Genomic DNA, 19,478 nt, shown 5'->3' on the forward strand with positions numbered 1-19,478 from the left:
CCTTGCTTCCTTGAAGAACCACCTTGGAACATTTTCCTAAGCATATTTCTTTTTCTGAAAAATTCTGAAAATTTTTAGTAACTTCAAAATAAAAGTAAACCAAACTCAATAATATTGATAGCAACTACTCCTACAAGTGCCTAGGGCCTATATCATGCATCAAAACTACTTTTGACCATATAAATTTGACATGCAAGCTCAAGAACAGGGTCACCTAAGCAGCAAAAATTTGCAATGAATAAAGCACTAGAACAAAAACTAATTGGACCAATGAAGGAGTCACATACCAAGGAACAATCTCCCCAAGCAGTTTTGTGAGAGGTGCTTTGAGCAAGGAGATCGAAAATGGCAGCAAAACGAGCTTGGACTCGGGTTTGAGCTGGTTATTCGTGTTTGTGGGAGGAAGAAGAAGTGTATGGGTGAAAGGATAAGTGGAGGAGGGCCACCATGGGCCCACGAGGCAGGGGGTGCACCCAGGGGGGTAGGGCGCGCCCTCCACCCTCGTGGGCAGGTGGTTGGCCCCCCTGTTGTGTTCTTTGTGCCAAATATTCTCAAATATTCTGGAAAAAATCATATTTAAATTTCAGGGCATTTGGAGAACTTTTATTTTCGAGGTATTTTTATATTGCACGGATAATCAGATAACAGACAGAAAAATATTTATTTTTATTATATTTAATATAAATAACAGGAAGTAAAAGTTGGGTACAGAAGGTTTTGCCTTCTAGTTTCATCCATCTCATGATCATCAAAAGGAATCCACTAACAAGGTTGATCAAGTCTTGTTAACGAACTCATTCGAATAACATCGAACCAGAGAAATTTCGAATAACACTATGTTACCTCAACGGGGATATGCCCATCCCCAATAATAAGAATATCATATTTCTTCTTGGCAGTAGGAAGAGGAAATTCAAAACCTCGAAATATAATCGATGGAATTTTTCCAATAGAGTTGATACTATGAACTTGAGGTTGTTTCCTCGGAAAGTGTACTGTATGCTCATTACCATTAACATGAAAAGTGACATTGCCTTTAGTGCAATCAATAACAGCCCCTACAGTATTCAAAAAGGGTCTTCCAAGAATAATAGACATACTATCGTCCTCGGGAATATCAAGAATAACAAAGTTCGTTAAGATAGTAACATTTGCAACTACAATAGGCACATCCTCACAAATACCGACAGGTATATCAGTTGATTTATCAGCCATTTGCAAAGATATTTCAGTAGGTGTCAACTTATTCAAATCAAGTCTACGATATAAAGAGAGAGACATAACACTAACACCGGCTCCAAGATCGCATAAAGCAGTTTTAACATAATTTCTTTTAATAGAGCATGGTATAGTGGGTACTCCTGGATCTCCAAGTTTCTTTGGTATTCCTCCCTTAAAAGTATAATTAGCAAGCATGGTGGAAATTTCAGCTTCCGGTATCTTTCTTTTATTTGTAATAATATCTTTCATATACTTAGCATAAGGATTGGTTTTGAGCATATCAGTTAATCGCATACGCAAAAAGATAGGTCTAATCATTTCAGCAAAGCGCTCAAAATCCTCATCATCCTTTTTGTTGGATGGTTTGGGAGGAAAAGGCATGGTTTTATGAACCCACGGTTCTCTTTCTTTACCATGTTTCCTAGCAACAAAATCTTTCTTATCATAACGTTGATTCTTTGATTGTGGGTTATCAAGATCAACAGCAGGTTCAATTTCTATGTCATTATCATTACTAGGTTGAGCATCATTATGAACATTATCATTAACATTATCATTAGTTTCAGTTTCATTACCAGGTTGTGTTTCAGCATCAGAAATAGAAATATCATTTGGATTCTCAGGTGTTTCAACAATAGGATCACTAGAAGCATGCAAAGTCTTATCATTTTTCTTTTTCTTCTTTTTAGAAGAACTAGGTGCATCTAAATTATTTCTCTAAGAATCTTGCTCAATTCTCTTAGGGTGGCCTTTAGGATACAAAGGTTCCTGAGTCATTCTACTAGTTCTAGTAGCCACTCTAATAGCATAATCATTATCTTTACTATTCAATTCATTGAGCAAATCATTTTGAGCTTTAAGTACTTGTTCTACTTGAGTGGTAACCATAGAAGCATGTTTACTAATAAGTTTAAGTTCACCTTTGACATTATCCATATAATCACCCAAGTGTCCAAGCATATTTGAATTATATTTCAGTTGTCTACCAAAATAAGCATTAAAATCTTCTTGCTTAGCCATAAATTTATCAAACTCATCTAAGCATGGGCTAGCAATTTTAGTAAATGGGATTACAGCTTTATCATATCTATAGAGAGAATTTACCTTTACTACCTGTGTTGGGTTATCAAGACCATGAGTTTCTTCAATAGGTAAAGGATTTGGATTATATGTTTCTTCAACAGACGGTAAATTAAGACCATGTATTTCTTCAATAGGAGGTAAATTCTTAACATCTTCAGCTTTAATACCTTTTTCTTTCATAGATTTCTTTGCCTCTTGCATATCTTCAGGACTGAGAAATAGAATACCCCTCTTCTTCGGAGTTGGTTTAGGAATAGGCTCAGGAATTGGCTCCGGAGGTGTCCAATTATTTTCATTTGTCAACATATTATTCAATAAAATTTCAGCTTCATCCGGTGTTCTTTCCCTGAAAACAGAACTAGCACAACTATCGAGGTAATCTCTGGAGGCATCGGCTAGTCCATTATAAAAGATACCAAGTATTTCATTTTTCTTAAGAGGATGATCAGGCAAAGCATTAAGTAATTGGAGAAGCCTCCCCCAAGCTTGTGGGAGACTCTCTTCTTCAATTTGCACAAAATTATATATATCCCTTAAAGCAGCTTGTTTCTTATGAGCAAGGAAATATTTAGCAGAGAAGTAATAAATCATATCCTAGGGACTACGCACACAACCAGGATCAAGAGAATTAAACCATATCTTAGCATCACCCTTTAATGAGAACGGAAATATTTTAAGGATGTAAAAGTAGCAAGTTCTCTCATCTTTAGTGAACAAGGTAGCTATATCATTCAGTTTAGTAAGATGTGCCACAACAGTTTCAGATTCATAACCATGAAAAGGATCAGATTCAACCAAAGTAATTATATCAGGATCAACAGAGAATTCATAATCCTTATCAGTAACAAAGATAGATGAAGTAGCAAAAGCAGGGTCAGGTTTCATTCTAGCATTTAGAGATTGCTTACTCCATTTAGCTAATAATTTTTTAAGTTCAGTTCTATTTCTGCAAGCTAAAATAGCTAAAGAAGCATCTTGATCAAATAAATAACCCTTAGGAATGGCAAGTGGTTCTTCATCATCACTTTCATCAGTATCATCGAATTCAATATTTTCAATTTCTCTAACCCTAGCAAGTTGTTCATCAAGAAAATTACTAAGTGGCATAGTAGTATCAGGCATAGAGGTAGTTTCATCATAAGTATCATGCATAGCAGAAGTGGCATCATCAATAACATGCGACATATCAGAACGAATAGCAGAAGCAGGTGTAGGTGTCGCAAACTTACTCATAACAGAAGGTGAATCAAGTGCAAAGCTAGATGGCAGTTCCTTACCTCCCATCTTAGTTGAGGGATAGATCTTGGTTTTTGGATCTCTCAAGTTCTTCATAATGATAAGCGGATATATATCCCAAGTGACTCAAAGAATAGAGCTATGCTCCCCGGTAACGGCGCCAGAAAATAGTCTTGATAACCCACATGTATAGGGGATCGCAACAGTTTTCGAGGGTAGAGTATTCAACCCAAATTTATTGATTCGACACAAGGGGAGCCAAAGAATATTCTCAAGTATTAGCAGCTGAGTTGTCAATTCAACCACACCTGGAAACTTAATATCTGCAGCAAAGTGTTTAGTAGCAAAGTAATATGATAGTAGTGATAACGGTAGCAAAAGGTAACGGTAGTAAAAGCAATGTTTTTGGTATTTTGTAGGGATGATAGCAATAGCAACGGGAAAGTAAATAAGTGAAGAACAATATATGGAAAGCTCGTAGGCAATGGATCGGTGATGGAGAATTATGCCGGATGCAGTTCATCATGTAACAGTCATAACCTAGGGTGACACAGAACTAGCTCCAGTTCATTGATATAATGTAGGCATGTATTCCGAATATAGTCATACGTGCTTATGGAAAAGAACTTGCATTACATCTTTTGTCCTACCCTCCCATGGCAGCGGGGTCCTTACGGAAACTAAGGGATATTAAGGTCTCCTTTTAATAGAGAACCAGAGCAAAGCATTAACACATAGTGAATACATGAACTCCTCAAACTACGGTCATCACCGGTAAGTATCCCGATTATTGCCACTTCGGGGTTAACGGATCATAACACATAATAGGTGACTATAGACTTGCAAGATAGGATCAAGAACACTCATATATTGATGAAAACATAATAGGTTCAGATCTGAAATCATGGCACTCGGGCCCTAGTGACAAGCATTAAGCATAGCAAAGTCATAGCAACATCAATCTCAGAACATAGTGGACACTAGGGATCAAACCCTAACAAAACTAACTCGATTACATGATAGATCCCATCCAACCCATCACCGTCCAGCAAGCCTACGATGGAATTACTCACGCACGGCGGTGTGAACCTTGAAATTGGTGACGGAGGATGGTTGATGATGACGATGATGCGGATTCCCCTCTCCGGAGCCCCGAACGGACTCCGGATCAGCTCTCCCGAGAGGTTTTAGGGCTTGGCGGCGGCTCCGTATCGTAAAACGCGATGATTTCTTCTCTCTGATTTTTTTCTCCCCGAAACTCAATATATGGAGTTGGAGTCGGAGAGGCAACAGGGGGCCCATGAGGTAGGGGGCGCGCCCTAGGGGGCAGGCGCGCCCCCATCCTCATGGGCAGGTGGTGGGCCCCTGGCCTTCATCTTTTGCGGGTATTTTTCTTATTTTCTAAAAAGTGTGTCGTGGTATTCTCACGGGGGGCTTGCGAGTCGACAGATGACACAAGGGCTTAGTGTGTGGGTAAGACTGCTGCTGATAGGACCGGGAGCGGGTATGCGAGTAGCACACGGTGGTTTACCCAGCTTCGGAGCTCTCCGGAGAGATAATACTCCTATTGCTGCATGTCTGAGTGTATCTATCTGGGGTGTACATCGGGCAATACAAAGTGCTCCTGGAGTTGTATCTGGGATCAGTGCCAAGTGCATCTGATCTAGTTTATGCAAGCGTATGGCCGGCTCTAGTGGCCGTGTATGGCCATGAGTGGCCTTGTGGCCATATGAATGTGGCCGTGGGAGTCCATCCTCTATGGATGGATGGATGTGAGCCTCTTTATATAGGAGAGGGTAGCTTAGGATGTAAGCTAGGTAGTGGCATGGGCTAGGCATGGTGGGTGTCATCCTTGTCCCCTGGGTCACTTCATAAATAGTGCCAGGGGACAAGTGACACTATACATGATGGCTGAGATGACACGTGAATAGTGCTCCGCTACGATCGTCTCGTCGACGTCTTATCGATGTCGCTTCGGGCTGCAGTCGGCAGCCGGCTGGTTGGCGCAGTCGGCAGCCGGCTGGCTGGCGCAGTCGGACTGAGGGGCTTTGCTAGCCCCGATGTCTTGAAATATCGTCTTGCCGTCCTCGGGGTACCCGTGGTCGATTACTCCGACAAAGTGGCTCCGTGAAGTTTCAGGTCATTCCGAGAACGTTTGCTCCTGCACATAAATAACATCATGATAATTCTGCTGAAAACAACGTCAGTCCGGGTTAGTTCCATTCAAATCATGCAAGTTAGTGTCCAAAACAAGGGCAAAAGTGTTTGTAAAAGTAGATATGTTGGAGACGTATCAAGTGGTGCTACGGGCTCCTGCGAGTGCAGTGAAGACGATAACGTGCTCGGTTTCGAGCCATCGTGGCTGTGGCCACGACGGCGGGTGTGGTCGAGCTTGGTGCGTTCGTTGTGGTGCTGGAGAAGGCAAACGGAGAGGAGGAGGTAGCTTGGCTTATGGCGGTCACAATGAGGCAGACGGTGAGGTCGGGGACGAACTGGTGCGGCGGTGACGGCGAATGGGATCTCCGGCGGCGTTCGGTGAAGACGAGGTCGAAGAAGACGGACTGGAGCGTGTGAGCGCTCGGGGCTCGGCTAGCTCGACTAAGCAGACGAAGGCGGAGCTCGTGGACACAGCAGCGCGGTGCGGGGACGACGGTGGACGCGGGTTTCACGATGGCGCGGGCGCGACAGCGTCAGCCATGGTGAGGAGAGGGTGAGAGAGAGGAGCAGGGGGAGAGTGAGGTGTCCAGGCGGTCGAGCGGGCGACATGGAGGCCGTCCAACGCGATCAGGGGCAAGCGGCAAGCAGCTGGCGCCATGGCGAGCTCGGCGGCGTCGTGGTGTCCCTCCTGCCTGCCTGACGAAGAAGAAGTAGCTGGCTGGCATGGGCCAGCACAGTGTTGGGCCGCCAGGTGGGCCGGGAGGTGGGTTGCGGCCAGGTAAGTTCTCTCTTTTTTATTTAATTCTGTTTTGTTTTATTTATGCAAGTTTGTGGCATTTCTAAAAATAGCTAGGTACTTTCAAAAATCACCAAACTTCTCATGGCCCCTGTTTGGAATAAATCCAACATGAAACATTTTAGTTTAGGATTATTTGAGCATTTAAAATATTTATTAGTATTTAAATGCCCAAATTCAAATAACTAAAGATTTAATCCAGTGACCTTAGGATGACCTATAAAATTGTACACCATTTTTGTCAGAGGTTTAGGACCAAGGCAAAGATGATGAACATTTTAAAAGGACATTTCAGGTTCATTGAAAATATTTTTAGTAAACCCTAGTTGGTTTCAGAGGGGGTGTCGGGGATTCTGTCATCCCCATTTCCAAGTTTTTGATAATTTAAACATGATGCAAGCACTTTAATGCATGAACTAGCTAGGGTGTGACAAAGAACCGGCCCTCCCCGGGTTTAGGACATGTACAATGGTGGCATATGGATACAGATGCCTCATGCCAAAAAGTAATTTGAAGCATCTATGTTGATTGGTTCTCTCCCATGCAAGCTACTATTAGTGTGCCTCATCAAAAAATAAAAAGTGACTTTCATTACACATGCATCCATACTCTTTACTTCAACCTTTTCAACTTTATGCATCGGATAACACTTTTTCTTTCAAGCACTCGTTTCCTAAAAAGGATTTCGCTTCCCCATCCAAATCTACTTTTTCTATTATCCGATCATGACATATGAGGCATCACCCTGGGGCTATGCATTGGCCCTCCCCGGGCTTAGAGGAACGGCCGGGGCCACGTCATGAAGGAGACGGCTAAGGGCATGTACAATGGGGGTAGCACCATGTTGCTGCCCCAGTATCCACGTCAGAGTAAATATATGAAGCACCAGTTCCAATAACCAACGTGGTCCATCTTGTACTCTCTCTCTCTCTTTATCATCATATTCTTCCTTTAAACCAACTAGATGACTCGTTGCGCCAATGGCGCAAAGGCCGAGAGGAAACCAAGTATTATAAGAATATTTAGACACCCAAGTCGAAAATCAAATGTGGCCAACACTCCTGCATCCTCTACTTGAAAGCCGCCTCTTCTCACCGGATCCAACATAGATACATGATTCTTCAAGAGCAAATTTCAGAGAAAATATAAAGCATGGAAGGCTTTAAGTTGTACTATTGAGACCATACCACCATATCTTCATTTAGTTTCTTTGGAAATCTAAAGGTCTAAGAGGACGGTACATGTGAGAAGCTGTGAATCCACAACAAAAAAACTAAACTAACTTCCAAACTAACATTTCAAGTTTGGAAGCCACAAAGAAGCAGCCCAGATCTATCGTTGTAGTGCAGGTACATGTCCTTAATCCTGCATCCATAGCCCATAATTTTTCAACACCTAAATCCACGAAATCCAACCGAAGGAAATCATGGCAGAAAATGCGCTGTGGCTTACGTCTCCGAGAAGGACTTCTTGGCATTCTTGTGCAGGTTGGACACAGCAATCCTCGCTGCGAGCTGTAGAAGAACCACACATGCACCTTCCTTCACCTTGCCCTTGGGGAGGAGGGGGCAACACTTGCAGCGCCGCGACAAGGCCTCATTAGATAAACCTTTACTCTTGTAATCTACTCCCTCCGTTCGGAAATACTTGTCCTAGAAATGGTTGTATCTAGACTTGTTTTAGTTATAGATACATTCATTTCTAAGATAAGTATTTCCGAACGGAGGGAGTACGTTGGTGAATCCATTGATACCTTTCTTTACCATATGCTCATTGAACCTTCAAAACTATATAAGTGGTGGACCTATCAAGACTAACCGCTTTAACTGACCAGAAAGAGAAATTGAAGCTAGCAGAAAAACAGATGATAGACATCCAAGAAAGAAACTTGTATGTACAGCCATGTCATTTGTTGCTTCAAAAGGCCAATATTTCTCTGGAACTTCTTTCACCACAAGCCCAATGCTTTTTCACACAACTGCACGGCAATGTACTTGGGTCAAAAGCAGGCTCAATAGAGAGCAATGAACATATCAAAGTCAAAGATGCCAACATAATACGTAGGAAAACATGAAGTAATGATCTTGGATTAAATTTCATCCTAAAACCTGAACACGCACGTTGAATGTACCAAGTTGACAGTACGTCGCCAACTGGCCATTTAATAGGTACAAAACAAATTAGGTGAACGCTCACACTTATCTTACTACTTTATATTTCATCCTGACAATTAACAAAATCAAGCATCGTCACTTTTATTGCCTCTTGCAGCAGGTTCATTCATCAGAATGTTACACACTGTATTTGTGTCTTATTTACTTATTAAGAAACTGTTCTCTTATTAAATTCTACAAATCTTTTGGTGATGTGAATTTCCAGGCCCCCACTGACTGTAACTACAACAAAACACAATTTTCTCTTAGAGAAGAATCATACAAAAACAATCATAGTTCAACAAAAATCTGTCGAAGCTACTGAAGATCTGCATACTCTGCTTCGGCCGTTTTAATAGCAAGTAAAACTTTACTTGTCAAGAGACCTTCATAGTGAGTCTTCTCTAGGTTCGCATATTCAGTGGAAGAAACTACCATCAGTATATACATGCTACAGAAGATTGAGTGATCACTATTTGGAAGTACTTATAACTAACTGGTGGCCTTGCATGGAACGAAGAAAATATGGATTTGATTTAGCTTATGCTACATTATGACCAGGTTTGTAATCACCTGGGAGGAATGATCCTAGAAAAACCTCAGACCATATATGTTACTATAGAGGCTAGTGTTGTCCAATAGAACTGTAGTTATCAGAATGTACCTCAATAGCGCATCAGTGACATCTTAGGCATCTACTATGTGATAGAATCCGTTGTTTCCCATTTCTCTCAGCCTCCCACTTCAGCCGATCTACTGCGATGTCCCCCTCCTGCGGGCATCAACAATCCTGTTGGTGGACTGCAAGCAGAACAAAAAGATTGAAACAACCGATCATATGCAAACCAAGAAGAAACAGAATCGAAAGAAAATTCGGGACAACGTTGTACTGATCAGCGCAACCATCACCTCATAATTGAATTTTTGCTTGTTGTCTTCCATATCTATCATACTGTATATGATATCCCACTCCTACAAAGCTCACACCACTATGAACTGAGATAGTCGTAAACCCATAAGATTTTTGTACACTATCTTCCAAGAAACAGCAAGGCCACAATAATTGATCATGCTCATGTCCAAACCCAGCAACTCTTCTATTATGCATCAAGATGATTTATATCAACTACACATATTCATTTGTCCATTTCATCAGAGGTTATACGCATAATGCCATTGGAAAAAAAGATAAGAATGGACAGCATACCTTTGTTATGGTGATGAGAGCTAATTTTATAGGAAATGCACCCAGGAGACACAAGCCTCAGTCTATATATGTACCTGTCGTGGCAATAATGTGAAGAGAAATGAAGTTGAATATAACAGACCAAATACCCTATTGAATATCAAAATAACATAAATTGTACAAAAGTGGGATGAAAATACCAACATGTATTTCTTCAGTATAGGCAACCAGTTCTAGAGCTAATGTTACATTTTCAGCTCCAACGTACATACACAACACACCTAATTTGACTAAGTTCAACTGATGCCGCCAAACCAGCTCCTTCACTGAAAAGGGAAAACAACTTTAGAACCAAAATGAGGAGTTTGCTAAAATAGATCTCCATCACCATTGTTGTGGATTTGTCCTTTATCTTAACAAAAATGAGGAGTTCATGCCATATTGTTCAAAGCCACTCTCAATAAAATAGCATCCAGTATAACATGAACCGTTTTGAATAATTTGGAACCATAGATATCTAAACAAGCAACATCCACCTTCAGGACCTGATGCATAAGAAATGGTCTCTCAGGAACCATATCCATTCAAGTAGGCTGTAGTGGGAAAGAGAGATAAAGATAAATGATTAACAATGTTGATAGCATGAAGCAAGACATATGGAAACTGAAGCAAATGTGTCACAAATTGCAGAAAAGTAATTCAACCATGAAGATGGGTACATAAGTTGTATCATAGCATCAAGAAGCACTTTATGTATAGTAAACTGCAATTTGGAAGGTTAAGTTGCTGCATCATAGCATCAAGAAGCACTTTTTGTTGGGATCTTAACTTTGTCCATCACGACAGACTGATTACACAAGAAAGACACTGTAAGAAAGTGTTGGAAGCTTCATAGTGTATGATTTGAGATGTTTATCCATCTATTTATTTTCCCGTGACAAAAGGAGTGTTGTTAAACAATGGTAATAGTAGAATTTTGGAAGTCTGGCAATTACAATACAGTAAATGCCTATCCTGAAGTTAAAACTAAATAAAATCAGGGTTTAGAAGTGAATTTCATGGATAATTGTTCATGTTGCTTGAATCATAATTGAATCGATAATATGATTTTCCATGTCACATTATTATGCTAACTGGGATTGTAGTAGAAACGGCATGATATCAGTACTATACTCCACTCTTTTTCCTGTTGGGAAGAACCACCTCTCCTATCCCATTCTCTGCATTTTCATATAGATAACCTTCAATTTTCTCTTTGTTCTTTCCATTTTATTTCAGTAGCTCCTTCAATTCATATGATTGGCTTTGTTTCATCGATGGACCCTAAGGTTAATGCATGAACTTGCTAAAATGTTCAGAATGACGCAGTTACTATATCTAATTCAATAGTAGTGCTTCTGCATTAACGTACATACCTATGGTATGGATGACTATTTACAAATCTGAGTCATAATCAACAGTGCTGTTAAATAATGGTTATAGTAACTTAATGTGCAGTTCACATGTACAAATTCGAACTCTTATGTTTTAGCTAGGATATGTATGCTAGTTAGGAAATCTTAAAGGAGAGCTGGTAAATATCAAGAGGCATATGCATACAACCGTAGATGATAATTTTTCTGAGAATAACAGGTCTTTCAGGTTGTTGTAGTTGAACAGGATTCATGCATATACTATCTTGCATCAACAAATTGTTCACATGTCGATTAAGAAGCACACGCAACAAGGATCGATAGGTTGACTAAAGAAGATTAGTTCGCGAAAACATACTGTGTCGTCGCTCAAGGTTTACCTGAAGGTGAGTGAGGTGGCCTGATCTGGTGAGAATCCACAAGAGGAGCTGAAGTGCTGCCGTGATGTGTAGATGGGAGAGAGCGGATCTTGCGGGCGAGGGAGCATATACCTGAGACAGAGCCAGATCGTCAAGTGTTTTCCTTTTCTGAAGATCCAAAAAACAACTTTAAGATTCTTTTTATGTAAACTTCCATGTGCCTTTGGAATAGCGAAGCAACACTACTTAACATAATAATCATGTTTCTCGGAAGATATTTTTAGGAAAGTAATAAAATTTACTCTTTTAACCAGTTTCTCACCTAGTGTAGAAGAGGCTGCGGATAGGAACCAAAAACCAAAATTAATGTCACTTCAATAGTTGTACCTCACATCCTGCATCACTATCAAGAACAACTATTAGATTTACCATAGACTGACCACTAAGAGAGGCCAAATATGATCATGAATGAATGACAAAACTGTATCTATCTTCTATAAACATCATTCATCTTAGCCTTGCTCATTCTCGGCTAATACGAAAAATTTAAATATTGATGCAGAATTTACTGAACCCTGAAAACAAACTAAAACAAACAACTGAAATCTAATACTCTACAGATGCTGGAATCATGGTTTTTACTACAAAAAAATGAATGCATTAACAAGCTAAGTATCTTGGTTTTAGCTACCAAACCAGAAAGGCGAGGTTGCAAAGTGGTCTTTGTCGCCTCTGCTGCCATCGTTGTAGGAACCCAGACCCATCCAAATCCTAGATGACTGAAAAAATGAATTAGGAGGACATGAATTAGAGGGAGGAGCTCACACAAGGAATTGCAATCAAAAGGGAGGCAGAAGTAAACCTAGTTGTGCTCTGGTGGGAGAGGCGGGTCGTGGGGAGAGGCCGATATTCTGTATCTGCGCCAGGCTACTCCCTCCTCCTCGCCCTGCAACCCACCAGATTCCACCATTATCGCATCAAAATCTGCTTCACCGAAACTCCCCTTGGCCATCGCCTCTGGAACCGGAGGCAGGGAAGTAGGAGAGGAAGGAAAGGAAGAGGTGCTGAAGGCGGAGGGGGCGAGGCGGCCGTGAGGGACGGGGAAGAGGAGGAGGCGGTGGTGGCATGGAGAAGAGGAGTCGGATGAGAAGGGAGAGAGACGAGATATTTTCTCTCGTAGCGGCGAAACTCCCCTTCGCCATCCCCTCCATGTTTGTCGCGGCATCCACCGGCTGTAGGCTCTCCGGGTTCATCCCTCCATGCCTGAAACCGGAGGCAGGAAAGGAGGAGAGGAAGGGAAGGAAGAGGTGCTGAAGGCGGAGGGGGCGAGGCGGCCGTGAGGGACGGGGAAGAGGAGGAGGCGGCGGCGGCATGGAGAAGAGGAGTCGGATGAGAAGGGAGAGAGACGAGATATTTTCTCTCGCAGCGGACGTGTACCCTTTTTCTCTCGGTGCCCGCTCGCTCTCGCTGCCCGCTTGCTAACTGTTCATAGCCGACGTGGATGGCTTGGTCGTGACTAACAACCCCTTCATCCTTTATAAGGTAAATGGCTGCGCATGTTCTGGTGCTTTACTCCTTGCTTTTGCTTCTTCTCTCTTTCTTTTCTCTTCTTTTTGGCTGAAGCACCAGGCTCCTCTACAAAAGATCGCTAGCCTCTGCAAGCAGCACTTTTTTTCTCTCTCTCGTCATGCATCCGACGTGGAACAGCGGGGCAGCACTCCAGCTTGGAGCATTGGCCATGCCCTGATGTGGGCTTGAGGTGGCGACTCGCGAGGCGGTACGCCGACGCGGAAGTCGGCCGGTAGGCATTGTCCAGCACAACTGCCCGAGTAAAATAATCCCGGTTTGGAGTACTTTTCTTCCTGTCCTTGATAAAGTGAAGTCCCAAACCACGAGTAGTCAAAACCGGTAACCGATAAGCGGTTTCACTTTCCCAGGATTCGCTTATAAACTCATTGGCCATTCCCATTCCATTCCCCACCAAGAACAAGTTCAAGTTCAAGTTCATCGTCCGATCCCAATCCCGGCCCCGCATTTGTTCTTCCGACCAGCATCCCATCCCATCCCATCCCCTCCCCACCCCGTCGAGGAGGATGCACAAGGCGTCGTCGCTGTCGGAGCTGGGCTTCGACTCCGGCGGCGCGTCGTCGGGCTTCTTCCGGCCCGTGGCCGACGGCTGCCCGCCGGCCACCCCGACCTCCTCCGCCGCCCCGCACCGCCGCCTCACCAAGGTCTCCGTCATCGGCGCCGGCAACGTGGGCATGGCCATCGCGCAGACCATCCTCACCCAGAACCTGGCCGACGAGATCGCGCTCGTCGACGCGCTCCCGGACAAGCTCCGCGGCGAGGCGCTCGACCTGCAGCACGCCGCCGCCTTCCTCCCGCGCGTCCGCATCGTCTCCGGCACCGACGCCGCCGTCACCAGGAACTCCGACCTCGTCATCGTCACGGCGGGGGCCAGGCAGATCCCCGGCGAGACCAGGCTCAACCTGCTGCAGCGGAACGTCGCCCTCTACCGCAAGATCGTGCCGCCCGTCGCCGAGCACTCCCCCGAGGCGCTGCTGCTCGTCGTCTCCAACCCCGTCGACGTGCTCACCTACGTCGCATGGAGGCTCTCCGGCTTCCCCGCCAGCCGCGTCATCGGCTCCGGCACCAATCTCGACTCCTCCCGCTTCAGGTTCCTCATCGCCGAGCACCTCGACGTCAACGCGCAGGACGTGCAGGTAATACTTGTAACTCACTCCTGAATCCATCCTTCAATCCATCCATGAATCTCTGATTATTCATTAGCTCCATCGAGCTAGCTCGTCGCGGGATTGGACAGTGGAGTCAGTACTCACTAATCAGTCAGTAGGGTGATGCCACGCGGCGGTGGCGCCGTGGGAGCATGTGCCTCTCCTTCACTGGTCTAACCATGCGACACTGTCCATTAGTATAGCTCAGTGTCGACATTCAGTAGTGCGTATATTGTATTTTTCCGAACGGCCAGGCTTGTTGATCACTTTTGGATCATGTGTTTTGTGGATCGATACCTACTACTTTGTCCATATGTTTAATTAACTATGGGATGGCTGGGTAAGTGCGGTAGTTGGAAATTATTGTGACATTTGAAACTAGATAACAACTTCAGTAAACTTGGGTTCGGTTCAGTATCGATCGATGTTTGATTTTACAGAATTAGTAACCATGAAAGAGGATTTTTGACGTGCAATCTTTCGTGTTGTTTTCCCCCCGAACAAGCTAGACTTTCTTAGTTTGTCTGGTAGGTGGATAATCACTCCTAGATCATGTGTTTGGTGATCGATAGCTACTCTGTTCATATCAGTACAGTAATTACATCGACATTTGAAACTAGATAACAGATTTACTAAATGGAACTTCTATTCAGCATGGGTGATCGTGGTATCTACAAAAGTAAATAAATGGACAGTATGACAGCATTTGCCATCACTTTACTTAAAATAGCATTAAATTGATTTATAGTAACAGTACGTATCAAAGATGACTTGCAGGTGAAATCTACTTAAGAACATTACGCAATTTTTTTGGTGGAAATGGTACGTAACTGAAAAATGTGATGTTACTTGAAGGCAAAGAAACCGTCTTTTAATTCCTAATGTGTGTATGTATATATATGTGTATGTATATATATATATATATATATATATATATATATATATAGTATGACGAAATCAAATACCATATGGTATAGTGTTATTCTTTAAGTTCAGTCTTGTTTTGTACACAATTCGCAAGTGTTTACTGAATTTGATTACGAAAACGCCGAATTGAGATAAACCTATAATGCATCAATATCACATAGAATATTTACCTATCGGTATCATGCTATAAATATCTCTTTTCAGAAAGAATTTGAGTACTTATGTATGGTACCCAACTCCCTAGTAATGTGATGGGAGTACCAGTGTAATCTGAGAATTCTGAACCTAGGGATGAGTTTCTGTCCCTCCGAGAAAATTAATCAACATTGGATTGAATGTGTTGGAGAAGACTGAATTTTTATCACAGTTGGAGAATGATGCATGCTCGTTGATAATAGACTACTGGAAATGATCCCTAACTAGCCAAGCAGATATAACGGGTCCCTGTGCAGGCATACATGGTGGGTGAGCACGGCGACAGCTCGGTGGCGATCTGGTCGAGCATCAGCGTGGGCGGGATGCCGGCGTTCAAGTCGCTGCGCGACAGCCACCGGAACTTCGACGAGGCGGCGCTGGAGGGGATCCGGCGCGCCGTGGTGGGCGGCGCCTACGAGGTGATCGGCCTCAAGGGGTACACCTCTTGGGCCATTGGCTACTCTGTCGCCAGCCTCGCTGCTTCCCTCCTCCGCGACCAGCGCCGCGTGCACCCTGTCTCTGTCCTTGCCTCGGGCTTCCATGGCATCTCAGACGGCCACGAGGGTGTTCCTCAGCCTGCCCGCCCGCCTTGGCCGCGGCGGCATCCTCGGCGTCGCCGAGATGGACCTCACCGAGGCCGAGGCCGCGCAGCTCCGCCGCTCCGCCAAGACGCTCTGGGAGAACTGCCAGCTCCTCGACCTCTGACGGAGGAACGCCAGTTGATCTACATCTACTTACTGTAAAATCCTGGAGCGTTTACAAGAACTCTACTGCTATATGTTGCTCTGTTGCTGCTGCGGCCACAAGAATGCTTGTGTAATTTTGGAGTGTTTTCTTAGGGATGATTTAGTAATGTAACGCTTCTTAATTTCATGAAATAAAATGCGACTTGTTTGCCAGCATTGCTAGATGATGGATCTTGGATGGTGTAGAGCATCTAGGCTTCTACAGAAGCCAATAAACCATCTATTGGGCTCATTGTAGTTTAGGCAGCAAGGTATGAAGATGCTCTTAGATTATTGACCCTAATAGATACTCCGGGAGGTACTAGTATAGGATCTCACATTAGATGAGACCAACCCAGATATGCATCTCCAAATAGGGCAACATGAAGCATGAAAGAATTGATACTAATTTTGCACCCAATCTGCAAGTTGAGCCATCACTAAAAGCAAAAATACACAACTATTACTTTTTCAAGAACACACAAGCTGTGTCTTTTGTATTAAGAGGCCAAAGCCAAGAGGGAATAACAGAGTTTTTACAGAGATCAACAAGGATAGGAAATGTCGCAACAGTGCACACATCCCTCCACCGGGACCAAAACTGCAGAGATCATCCACCTCCACCAAGCCACCTGGGCTCACTCTGGCAGCCCTACGCAGCTCGAATTCATCCTTAACGCGCTTGGTGACTAGTGATGGCATAACCGCATCCTTAACACTCTCGGACGACACATGCTTTGGAGACGCTGCATAGTTCAAGTCGCTCTCAGTGGAGGAGCCATGGAATGTTACCATCATCCTTTTGAGAAGTGTTGCCCGGCTGAATAACCGTTTCAAACGAGCGACCTCATGCTCAGTTCCTGCAAAGCCCAAGATCCGTACTTCTTCAAGGCAGCTCAGCCTGAGTTCTTCGGTTTTCCAGTTTGGTGGCCGATCACATATACAACCTAAGGATCAGATCAGATCCTCCAACATTTGAAGCTGAAAACATCTAACCTGAAGGTAAAGCTTTGCTCCAATTTTGCTAGGCTAGATTTCTGGTGGGAATATCCAAGTTCCATTGCAGAAGCAAGTTGTATTTCCTGTAAAGAATAACATGATCAAATAGTGGTCACAGAACATGATAGCTTCAAGTTGTATAAAGAAGGCAACCAAAAGAGAAGCACCTCCAGGCCTCTCACATGTCAACAGCAAAACCAGAGTCAGTAGGAAACATCACAAGATAGTTTGAGAGGCAACAGTTCGAATTCTCTCGGACGACACATGCTTTCGAGACGGTGCATAGTTCATTACAAAAAATACTATATATCACCGACATCTGTTATGTATAATACATCAAACTGGTCTTGACGTTCATCTGGATCAATGTAAAAGTAGCAACTAATATAAGTTACGGGCATACTGAAGTGGACGGTTTTGAAGTTTGGGGGTTTGGATATTAGACTTTGGTGGTAGTTCAGAGTTATAATATCGACTTCTCTCTAGCGGATGTGATTATAACAATTGAACGTTCCCCTGTAGACTGTAGCCTTCGGAGCATCAGAAGTCCCAAAGACGTTCCAGAACCGCAGTTCCTCATCTGCCGCAGCAGATGCCACTGTGCAACCATCAGAGTTAGGCGATAGAATTTGCTCTGTGTATTGCCTTGGATGCGGACTGTACAATTTATACAAGAAGTTACAAGGGAGCCCGAACTAGGTGGCACGCAGGCCTGGGCGAGGGCTCAGATCCTAAAGATCAGGAGCGGACTAGAGTACACATACATGAGTTTATACAATACATGTTAACAATCAGGGCTCTGCAAAGGTCAACAAAAGACAACCATAATTAGCCATCTGTGCACACAATATGTGTCAACTTAGCTAAAAAGCATAGGGAGCAAAGATTACCTGGGCCATGTAGAGGACAGGGTAAGCATGGCCATTGAGTTCAGCCATCTTAACCATCGACGGGTACTTCCATAGGGCGAGCTGATTCTGCGTGAAACCATGCGAGCTCAACAGCTCTCTGTCATTCTTGTTCTAGAGCAGTGCACACACTTGTGACCCAGTGTCAACAGAGTTAAGGCATGCGCCAGTGTGTGTGTTCCAAAACTTGATGCATCTGTCACCTACGCCACCGCCGGATGCCAGCAGGTTGCTCTGAAATGGGCACCATGCAAGCCCCTTCACGGCAGCCAAGTTGTCGTCAAGCCTGTGTAACCATTGGGTGCGACCTGTAGATTGTGCAGACGATGCCATAGACACATCCCATATGTGGAGGAGGCTGTCGTTCCCACCACTGGCCAACCTCTTCCCTGATCCTGACCACGTAAGTCCACACACCTCCTGGTGGTGCCCATGGTATGTCTGCACGGCATGGTTCCTAATCCTCATATCATTGTTCACAATCTTGCCGTCCATATCACCAGCGGTCAGGATGTTGTTGTTCCATGCCAGTGAACCAACTCTCGACTCATGCACACCTTGCAGCGTTCTCCGCTGCAGAATGAAAATAATGATCAGCGACTAAACATAAAAATTATGCTGCTAATAAAATAAAGCATCAACAGGAGAGGCCAAAAAGGACCTACCAGTCGGTTAGAGGTGGAATCCCAGAGCTGGACAGCTGAGGAGTCGAGGCCAATAGCAACGTGGCGGCCATCAGGAGCCCAGCTAACACTAGTGACAGGGCCATCGTCCTCATCAACGGTAACGAGCTCAGACGTCGAGCCACTTGAGGCGTCCCAAAGGTATACCGTGTTGCCCAGTGCAATCGACAGCACATTGGCGCTCCCCCAGTCCAGCAGGTTAAGGCAGTAATCATCAACGAGGCCTGGCGCATCCAGCATCCTCTCTGGGGACTTCATCATGAGGTTTACATTGTACATAGATAGAGTCAGTAATCATGACCAATCAGCACTAAAACTGGAACACCAATGAGCACCACCACAGCAAAGAGTGCCGTACCTGAGGGATGTATCGACGCTGCCTCGCCGGTTTGTCCTGGATGGAAGCCGCATCGGCACGCAGCTCCGCGAGGAAGTTGTTGGCAGGCTCAGGCGGCCTGTTCTGGAAAGCGAGGATCCTGGTGCGGTTGTTGAGCAGCTTCTCGGGTAGCAGTCTCCGATACGCCTCCTTGGCCGGTGACGGCGGCGTCGCCACGTTCTCCTTGTCCTTCCTCGGCTCCGTCAGAAGGTAGTGCGCCATGTCCATGTGCATCGCTGACCTGTTGGGGATGAACCTGTTACCTGTCGCCCTGGAAAGCAAGAAGGTTTAGCACCCGTTCAGTCAGGCATTTCGTCGAACGGCCTC

General features: G+C 44.2%; 1 protein-coding gene, 1 long non-coding RNA gene and 1 pseudogene across 2 annotated transcripts; 1 reads left to right on the forward strand and 2 right to left on the reverse strand.

Moving 5' to 3' along the window:
* Positions 1–7,617: 7,617 nt before the first annotated feature.
* On the reverse strand, positions 7,618–8,080 carry LOC125516249. Its single transcript, XR_007287321.1, has 2 exons — positions 7,946–8,080; positions 7,618–7,858 (listed from the first exon to the last, which is right to left on the reverse strand). It is a non-coding gene; the product is annotated as an uncharacterized LOC125516249 (long non-coding RNA).
* A 5,471-nt stretch (positions 8,081–13,551) lies between these two features.
* On the forward strand, positions 13,552–16,362 carry LOC125515470 (annotated as a pseudogene).
* Positions 16,363–17,424: 1,062 nt separating this feature from the next.
* Positions 17,425–19,416, reverse strand: LOC125514049 (cell division cycle 20.2, cofactor of APC complex-like). Its single transcript, XM_048679295.1, has 4 exons — positions 19,134–19,416; positions 18,758–19,027; positions 18,075–18,665; positions 17,425–17,983 (listed from the first exon to the last, which is right to left on the reverse strand). The coding sequence occupies exons 1-3, from the start codon at positions 19,383–19,385 to the stop codon at positions 18,207–18,209; spliced, it is 981 nt and encodes a 326-aa protein (XP_048535252.1). The 5' UTR covers positions 19,386–19,416; the 3' UTR covers positions 17,425–17,983; positions 18,075–18,206.
* Between the last annotated feature and the right edge of the window lie 62 nt (positions 19,417–19,478).

This window comes from Triticum urartu, chromosome 6, assembly GCF_003073215.2.
Source record: "Triticum urartu cultivar G1812 chromosome 6, Tu2.1, whole genome shotgun sequence".
Lineage (NCBI taxonomy): Eukaryota > Viridiplantae > Streptophyta > Magnoliopsida > Poales > Poaceae > Triticum > Triticum urartu.